We start from the raw sequence: 8,871 nt of genomic DNA, 5'->3' as shown, positions 1-8,871 counted from the left end.
CAGATTGCAAAAGTGGCACTTTGAGAATGTGGACTACCTCTTTCAGGCTGCTAGAGGTGCCAATGGGTAAAAGTCCTGTTTCAATGGTGAGTAATCTAATAGCCTGAGTTAATATACCCATGAAGGGGGTAGGGGAGAAGACTGAAATTAAGCTGTGGGAAGGTGAGACACGTGACCCACAGTCCTGACAGTTTTTTCTGAGGCTCAATGCCATCAGATAAATCATTGAAAAGATACCAACTAGGATGCTTTAAAAAAATGTATACGGTGTGGGTTACCTGGAAAGTCTCCAAAACTAAGTGAGGCACCTGAGAGAATTCCTAGATCACACCCAGACATCAAATCATTCCCTTGGTGGGATCTAGCTTCCTGTTTCCCAGGGCGCTCAGCCACTGCCTGAAAGCATGTGCCATCTGGACAGCCAAGTCCGACATAACGGAAGAGCTTGAGCCCACAGTCCCAGGGAAGGAGGTGCTATGAACCGACCCACACTTCCTTTGGTAAAGAGTTTTGATCAGTATCCTGACAACTCAACTCTCAATAGTCACATTAGATAATTTATGTGAAAAGTCCTATCTGTAGCTGTATTAATCTATTGGTTTAGCTTTACAATAAAGCTTGGATAATAGCTAATACTTGGAATATTGCACCCCAATACGTAGGTAACAAAACTATAACCAAAAATACCGAGCCTCACGTATCCAAGGAGTAGACCAATTAATATTATACACAGTTCCAATGAATTCCTCCTGTCCAATTCTCTCATCCTCTCTTCTCCTATCTTCACGTCGTTTTCATTCTTCTGACTTTCCTTACTTTGCCATCTTTTCATTCACTTTCCTAGTCCTTCCAATATTCTTTGCTCCTCTTTCTCATTTTCCCTTTTTCAGGCTTGAGTTTCATTTTGCAAAAACACTTGTAGGACCCAATTCTACCCTCCCCAGAAAAATCCAGTACAGTTTCCACATGGGTCAGGGGAAGTTACTTTTGGTACCTGGGTGCCTCAGGATAGAATGATTCATCTTCCCCCAATTTTCTTCTGGCACCAGCAACTCGTATAACTACTGTAACACCAGTAGGAAAATAAAACAAGCTCATTAGAGGTTTCCATGTATTTTATCTCCAGTACCAAACACACACCAAAAAAATGTGTACATTAAAAAAAAGAGAGAGAACTACCCGCTGGAATGATCCACCATGTAACACATCTAAGGGAATGGTGCCATAATAAAATAAAAAATAAATTTAAGTGCCCTAGGCAACCATCATCCCTTGTTTATATGCCATATTATTTCATGTGTACACAGTACATGTTTTGGGCTACTAAGCATTGACCAAAATTGATCTAAATCTCTAAGCTTTGGTTACCACATACAAAGAACAGTTGCTCGGCATGGCATATAAATAAGACATTTATGTTTAGAAAACACAAATACAATGCCCCATTAATTAAAAAATAATAATAATAAAACCTTGAGAATAGCCATGGCTTTAGATAGGATACCTGAAAATAAGGCTGCAGCAGCAGCACATTACCAATTGTTTTTAAATAACATTTAAAAAAAAATCTATCACCATAGTTAGAAATTTTGATAAATAAACCTTACTAAGTTTTATGGCTGCTCAAATTCTTCTATTTCCCTACCTGAAAGATCCAAAACTTGTATTAAAGATGAAAATATTTTGAGGTCAACTATTTTAAATTGTCCCAGTTCCTGAACTGGCTAATGAGAATGCTCTTTAGGTGGATTACATGAAATGGTGTTTTTTTTAAATACAGATAAAGGATATAATAACCTTAATATTTATTAAAAGAAGTTTATCTTAATGGTAAAGTTTAGATTCCTTTATGTTACCATGCTTATAGACAGATTGCTTTGGCAAATTCAGTACCTAATAACTAACACTGATATAAAAAAAGAAGCTGGAATGGTTTTTGATATAGAAACTTTCCTATACTTTTCTACAAACTGAGCTGTCCACCAAAAAACTAACTCCCCCAAGGCCCATCACTAACTTGTTTTCCTAATGTGCCAGCCTGTGCTTCAAAGGAAGCCAGTGTTCAGTGCAGCCCAGTCTGAGGAGTCTTCATGTGAGGTTATTATTTATAAATTATTAATCCAGAAACTAGAGAGGAGCCTCCCAAAGCAGCAAAGTTTGAGGAACTTCCTTAAGACTGTCCAAGCACTCAACCAACAACGGTCCTATTCTGAATAGTTAGAACTTCCATTTTAAAGTTTGTGAATTCTTGGGATACCCATCCGTTTATTTTAAACAGAGAGAGAGAGAGAGAGAGAGAGAGAGAGAGACAAGCTAGGCCAAACCCATCAGTGGGACAACTGACAATTTAAGCCTAATGGCAAGTGGTAAAAATGTGACTGCACCTCAGTCAAAGCTAGAAATTTAGAGGCTTGTAAGGAAAGATTTCAGAAAAGATCAACAACAGAAAAAGAACTCTACTGCTATGTGGGGTTTACTTAGGTACGATTTATGCCTTGGGGGGGGGGAGGGGGAACGGCTGGCAAAGGTTCTTATTTCACTTGCTCTCCTGTTTTCTGCTTTTTCCCTTTTACAGCCTCAGGAATAACCATCCTTAATGAACCTGCAATCTATGCCCAAGGTGTTGAACTGTGTGGAAATGCAGCTGTTTTATGGAAGCTTGGCAGTCTCTGAGAATGCACAATATTAAAATAACCCTGGTAGAACTGGCATCGCTTCCTTCAGGGCCCCTAAAGGCTCTAAATTCAGAAGCAGCTTGGGTGGTGGCTGTGCAATGAAACTCAGGTCATTCCAAAGTCAGAAGGCATCCCTCATGTACCCTGGGTTTTCTTTCAATAAGGCATTTTAAAATTGGGGGGGGGGGAAGATTAGCTTCCTATCAAGTAGCAAAAATTTGATTTAATATGCCAAAGGGAAGGCCTAAAACTCTCTCTAATCTAGGCACAGACAAGTTTTATGATCTCATCAGTGTTGCTCAAAAACATTTGTCGTTACCCATGGTCCTTTGCACTAACTAGCATTTTTCACTCCCTGGCTTCTTCAGGAATGTTAAGTAAGGATGCCAACTAATTTATATTGCTGTATAATTGGTCTGCAACACTTGGTCATAACAATTACTATAAAATTAAGGCGTTTATCAAAATAAAGTGCTATTTTCTCCTTAAAAGGGTTTTTTTCCTAACAAATTCTCCATCACCCTTTGGCATGTTGTGAACCAGAATGCTTTGAGATCTCGTCAAACACGCTCTTCATTGCACTGCTCACAGAGCACACTAACTTAATACGTAGAATCCATAACTGAGTGCACCATCCTCTCTTCTTCCAGCTGTGCTCTGAGATCCGGATTCACGTCTGCAAGGCAAGTGAACACGTGCTCTGGGCTCCCACCTCCCCCAGCTCCCCTTTTGACCGCACTCTCCCACGGCCTGAGTTCTTAGACTGTTAAAAACCAATCAACATTTGAACTCTTGGCTCCTAAGTAGTGGCAGGAAAGTACGTATCTCTAGTTTGTATAGTGTAAAGGAGGCCGGGGCCAAACTGCGGGAGCTCGAAAAATGTGAGCCTACACGGCCGCCAGGACCATTCATTCTAGCGACCCAAAGGTTGTGACGCAGCCCGCCCCCAGCCCGCAAACCAAGAGCACCTGGTGGCCATTCCCCCCCCCCCGCCCCGCCCCCTCTCCCCACAGAACTGAGAGACGGGCCTCACTAAGCCAGTTAGTAAGCTTCCTAGCCCCCAGGATCCCTTCTCGGGATTAGTGGTCAGGTGAAGGCATTTTTGCGGTCTTAGGGATCGTGCTCCGGGAAACCCTGGACCCGCGGGCTCCGGGGCTGGGGGCTCCTGGCCAGGTAGCGGGGTCCCCCGTAGGGCCGGAGAAGCTGGGGCAGCCGGCGCCACGTGGACACCAGTCGCGCCGCCACGAACTCCCGGGCGCGGCCGTCGAAGGAGGCCAGGAGGTCAACCGGGGCGGCCTCGCGCAGCACTTTGGGCAGCGGGCCGATCTCGGCTGTGAGTCCGACGGCTCCGTCCGGGCCCAGAAGACAGTGGAAAAGAGGCCGCTGGCGGAGCAAGCAGTCCCGCAGGTAGAGCACCAGCTCCTCCAGCCTCTCTCTCAAGCGGACCTCTTCCCAACTATGCAAAGGGTCCCCGCGAAGCAGCAGAGTCAGAAGCGCGGTCTTGAGCGTGTAAGACGACAGGATGCGCCCCCACTGCGATGAGGCCACGGGGTCCAGCCCTCGTGCGCCCAGATCCCTCAGGGCCTTTAGCAACTGCAGGCATTTAAGGTGACAAGCCCCGGGTGGGGCTCGCTCTTGCAGCCAGCCCAGCAGCCGCTGCTCCTGGCGAGCCGTGTTCAGGCCCCACAGTGCCTCAACCCTCAGCCCCCCTGGGAGCTCCGACGGGGGCCCGGGGGGAGGCAGGGGCGGTGCCACCAAGAAGACCCCATCGCCCAAGTGAACAGCGGGGATAAGGCGCACTGCCATAGAGAGCCGGCAGCAACCGTAGTCGGTGCGGCAAGGCAGGATGTGCAGGGTGGGGGGTTGGTCGAGGCCCCCGGGAGATAAGCTAACCCGGCAGCGCTCCTCCAAGCTGTACCGCACCGTGGCGAGGCATCGCTGCAAATGCGCCTGGAACCAGCGCGACACGAGCGCCGCAGAGAGGTGGCGCCGGCCCCGCAGGTCCACGCAGAACCCGTCGGAGAAGGGTTTGGAGTCCCGGTGCCACTGGCTTCCAGCTCCACCAGAAGGCGAGGGCGGTGGGGCCTTGAGGGTGCACACGAAGCAGCCACGAAGCGCCGGGGGCAGCTCGGGCTCGGAGCCCAGGCCCCGAGGTTCCAGCGCCACCAGCGGCGGGAGGCGCAAGGGGACCAGCACGTCGAAGCCGTCGGGCCGGCGGATCTTGTGCTGCTCGTAGGCGCTGCCCACCTGGACGAAGTCTCCCCGAAAGGCCAGAGCTAGGGCTCCTCCGGGAGAAGGGCCTGGAGATCCCCTGGCCCGGCCGGCACGGACCAGCTCGCCCACGATGCGGCTGACGTGCGCTTTGCTGTGGCCCAGCACATGAGGGGACAGGCGAACTTCGTGCTCGTAGTAACTCTCCAGTAAAACACTGAGGCCTGGCTCCTGGAGGGGTCTCGAAGAGGACGGGGCGAGCCCCTGGTGGGGGGCTCGAGGCAGGAAGCGCTGCCGGGCGGCGTGGCGAAAACGCAAGAGGAGGTAGCCCAAGAACAGCAAGAGAATCGCTTTGAGCAGCGGGAAGCCGGCGTCCTCGCCGTCCTGGGGCGCGGCAGAGCCGCCCCTTCCGCTCAGGATGTGGTAGAGACAGACCAGGGCCGTGCAGAAGCCGGTCACCAGCGGCCAAAAGACGCGCAGGTTGAGGGTGTAGTGCACCGACATTCTGGGCGCCGGGGGCGACGTCCGATGGCAGTCAGCCCATGGTCCGGCCCTCCGCGACGGTGGCGCCCCCTTCTTCGCCCCCGCATCCACGCGGCAGCTGGAGCCCTGCCCTGCCTCCGTCGCCCTCCCTGGGGCCGGCTCAGCCCTTAGCTGGGTCCTGGAAGACGAGCCTCCTCTTCTCGATCAGCCCTGGCTCCCGCACCGTCTCTGGCTCTCGGGATCTCTCGGTCCCTTCTCCCAGCTCAGGTTCTCTTTCCAGCTTAGGTTGCGGTTCTGCCCCGCCCCGCCCTCCAGCGCACGCCTCAGGTCCGGGCCTTTCCCCAGCTCCGGTCTGGTTTCGGGTTCCGGGCTTGTTCCCAACTCGGCTTCTCTCCCGGCCCCGCGTCCAGGCGCAGTCCCGCCTGCCGGCCGCTGTCCCGGCCCTGCGTCCAGGCGCAGTACCGCCTGCCGGCGGCTGTCCCGGCCCCTAGCTTGCTTGCTGTAGTCTCCCCTCTCCAGGTCCGCGCTTATTTCCGTTCACTGCCCGGCAAGTTCGGAGCCTCCGCCCTCTCCTTCCCGCCCTGCCAAGGCTCAGGTCCGCCGGCTGTCGGGTCGGTCGGTCCACGTCCCAGCCTCTGGCACCCTGGACCTGGGCTCCCGAGGTTCAGGCCCTGGCTTTCCCCGATCCCGTTACTTGGGCCGCGAAGTTTCCTCTTCCGAGGAGAGAAGAGGCCGAGCCAGCGAGTGGAGAGGAAATGCCGAAGTCTGGGAGCCGAGCGGGGAGCGGGCGGGGTCGGCCCCCTCCCCCGGGGCCGCCTCCTTAAAGCTACACGAGGCCGGAGAGGACCTGGAAGTTGGGCCAAACTGGGCCAGAAACTTAGTGCTCTGCAACCGGGTGCTGAAAGTACCAGGAACGCAGGCCTGGGAAACATGAAAGAGGAACGGCTGGGGCAGGCGCACACCGGGCCGGCTTTGGGCCAGGGCAGTCACTGCCACAGGGGAACCGCTCATAAACACACAGTCAAAAAGAAAGGTGGACAGCAGAGAGAAATTAACACACCCAAGCTGTAATCCCTGAATGTATAGGCCCAGGCTAGCGCGCCGGGGTGGTGAGGGGTAGTTGTCATAGACATATGACTTACCTTCCTCTTTCTTTCGTCTTTTCTCTTTCCTTCCTTCCTTCTTACCCTTCTACGAAAGTATGTTTCTATGTATGTATGTATATGTAATGGATAACATATGTAATGGATGGTTGGGGGTGAAAGATTTCTCTTCTAGGAATAGACCTACTAGACATTCTGGTTTGCAAGAAATACCTCCTGTTATATAGATCCTTTTCTTTCTTTTCTTTTCTTTCTTTTTTAAACCAAGAAAACACATTTATCCAAATCGTAGCAGGACAGAAATCAGAGAAATCATCCACAAGAGAATACATACCAGACAATACAGAGTGAAGTTCTTCGATTGGAAGAGAAATAATTTAGTTCAACCAGGAAAAAGTGTCCTGGATATCACTCAAGGGGGAAACTCCCTGAAGTCTCTGGAGTAGCAAGCTGCGGATGGGAGCATGACAAAGACTTGCTGCTCCTGTCATGTGTTCCCAGAATCTTTTCCTCCAAGAAACCTGAAGTAGACCTTTTAATTTCTAGTTTCATTCTATTTCTAGATTTGTCCCAATGGAATAGGAAACAGCTCCAGGGTGCCAGAGCCCGCTGCTTCCCTCACTGGCCTAGAGCGTGAAGACAGTTCTATCCTGATACTGCCACTAACTGGCTGTATGTAGCAAGTTAGCTACTTTGAGCCTCAGTTTACTCATCTCTAAAAAGAGAAAGTTGGATGACTTTAGGGTCCCTCAAGCACTAACATTCTATTGTATTGGCCCCCCAGATTTTATATTATACACGAGAATTAGAATTTTTAATTTAAAGAGAAACTACAAATTAGCATACAATTTTTTATAATTATGCAGCTACAAATAAATCTGGTATTTTTATCCAGGAACCACCTTTTGAATCAACAAATCCTATGAATGTGTCCTAGTTCCCAGATGAGAGTGGGCCCCTAATGCCATCCATTGCTACCTCTCCTTGCTCCTCTCAGATGGATGTGTTAGAGAAGGGGAGATGTGGTGGGATTGTTAGAGTTCCCCTCAAACTGCCCCTGTAAAGAAACATTGGACAAGTCACTCATTAAGACTGACCACTATAGATTTAGCAAAGCATTCAGGGAAACCACGGAGGATATAGAAAAAAAGGGGGGGAGGGACATCAACAGCCAGCATCACTACTACTAACAGCTGGCATTTATATAATTCTTTAAAGATCCTCAGAACAACCCTTTGGTGAAATTATCATCCCCATTCGCAGATGAGGATGCCGAGTCTAAGATAGGTTAAATGACTAGGCCAGATAGAAATGTCTGAGGAAGAAATCAAACTGGGATCTTCCCGATTCCAAGTCCAGATTTCTATTCACTTCACCAAATGAACACCCTCTTTGGGGTATGCTGAGGAAGTCTATAGTACTATCCCTGCCTAGAGAAACTTGCAGTATTGTGGAGATAATCACAACTACTTCTCAGTCAAGAATGTATCATTTTACCAGCGTGAGTCCTCCCACTGTAACTTAGTAGATAGTCTCTTAGGGTTGTGGCCAAGACAAACCTCACCCCACAGACAGCCTGATGGTGAGGTAGGCTGGTACTACAGCTACCTCCCGGCTCTCACTTAGATCCTCTGCAGCTTCGTAAGACTCTGCAAAAACCAAAGGATGATGAGGCATCCATATAGGACATTAGTGGAAAGAAGCACCCAAAAGCCAGCATATTACAATATTAAAATGCTGAAATTCATACGATAAAGTGCCAAGATGTATGGGGTGGATGTCAGGGGCAGTACTTGAAAGGGTAAATATCTAGCTGCAGTAATAACTAGGGGTTCAATGGATAGAGCACAGGGCCTGGAGTAAGGAAGGTCTGAGTTCAAATCCAGACTCAGATTTTTACTAGCTCCTCTCCTTTCCTCCCTTCCTCTCTCTTCTCCGTCCTTCCTTCCTTCCTACCTTTACATCTTTTCTATCTTCCATCTCTTCTTTCTTACCTTCCTGCCTTCCACCATTCCTCCCTTCTCCCTCCCTCCTTCCTTCCTTCCTTCTTTCCATGTTGATTGAGTTTGGGGGCGAAGTTTCATAGAGGAGGTCAGATTTAGTAATAATAGTTAGCATTTAAGTAGCACTTTACAAACATTAACTAATGTCACCCTCACAGCAACATCCTGGCGGTGGGTGCTATTATTATCCCTGTTTTACAGATGGGGAATCTGAGATTGATAGAGGTTAAGTGGCTTGCCCGGGTCACACAGCCAGTAAATATCTGCGACTGGATTTGAACTCGCGCTGTCCCGATGCCACGCCCATCGCTCCATGCACTTTGTCCCAGTGCCTTAAGGTGGCCCCGGTGAGGTAAGATGTAAATAGGCAGAGGAGAAGGCATTCTTGGGGGAGGG

At 49.7% G+C, this 8,871-nt stretch overlaps 1 protein-coding gene across 1 annotated transcript; it reads right to left on the bottom strand.

The window, feature by feature from the left end:
• Positions 1-3,756: 3,756 nt before the first annotated feature.
• On the bottom strand, positions 3,757-6,092 carry ITPRIPL2 (ITPRIP like 2). The gene has a single exon (XM_036741131.1). It carries the CDS (start codon positions 5,388-5,390, stop codon positions 3,786-3,788), a length of 1,605 nt encoding a protein of 534 aa, XP_036597026.1. The 5' UTR covers positions 5,391-6,092; the 3' UTR covers positions 3,757-3,785.
• Positions 6,093-8,871: the final 2,779 nt, after the last annotated feature.

The sequence above is a fragment of the Trichosurus vulpecula genome, chromosome 1 (assembly GCF_011100635.1).
Source record: "Trichosurus vulpecula isolate mTriVul1 chromosome 1, mTriVul1.pri, whole genome shotgun sequence".
In the NCBI taxonomy this organism is placed as follows: domain Eukaryota; kingdom Metazoa; phylum Chordata; class Mammalia; order Diprotodontia; family Phalangeridae; genus Trichosurus; species Trichosurus vulpecula.
The sequence above is the reverse complement of the archived record's forward strand: the minus strand, read 5'-3'. Positions and strand labels throughout refer to the sequence as shown.

What these genes read in the sequence shown, in the direction of transcription:
- ITPRIPL2 (XM_036741131.1), bottom strand. Translation starts at nt 5,390, where the DNA reads ATGTCGGTGCACTACACCCTCAACCTGCGCGTCTTTTGGCCGCTGGTG.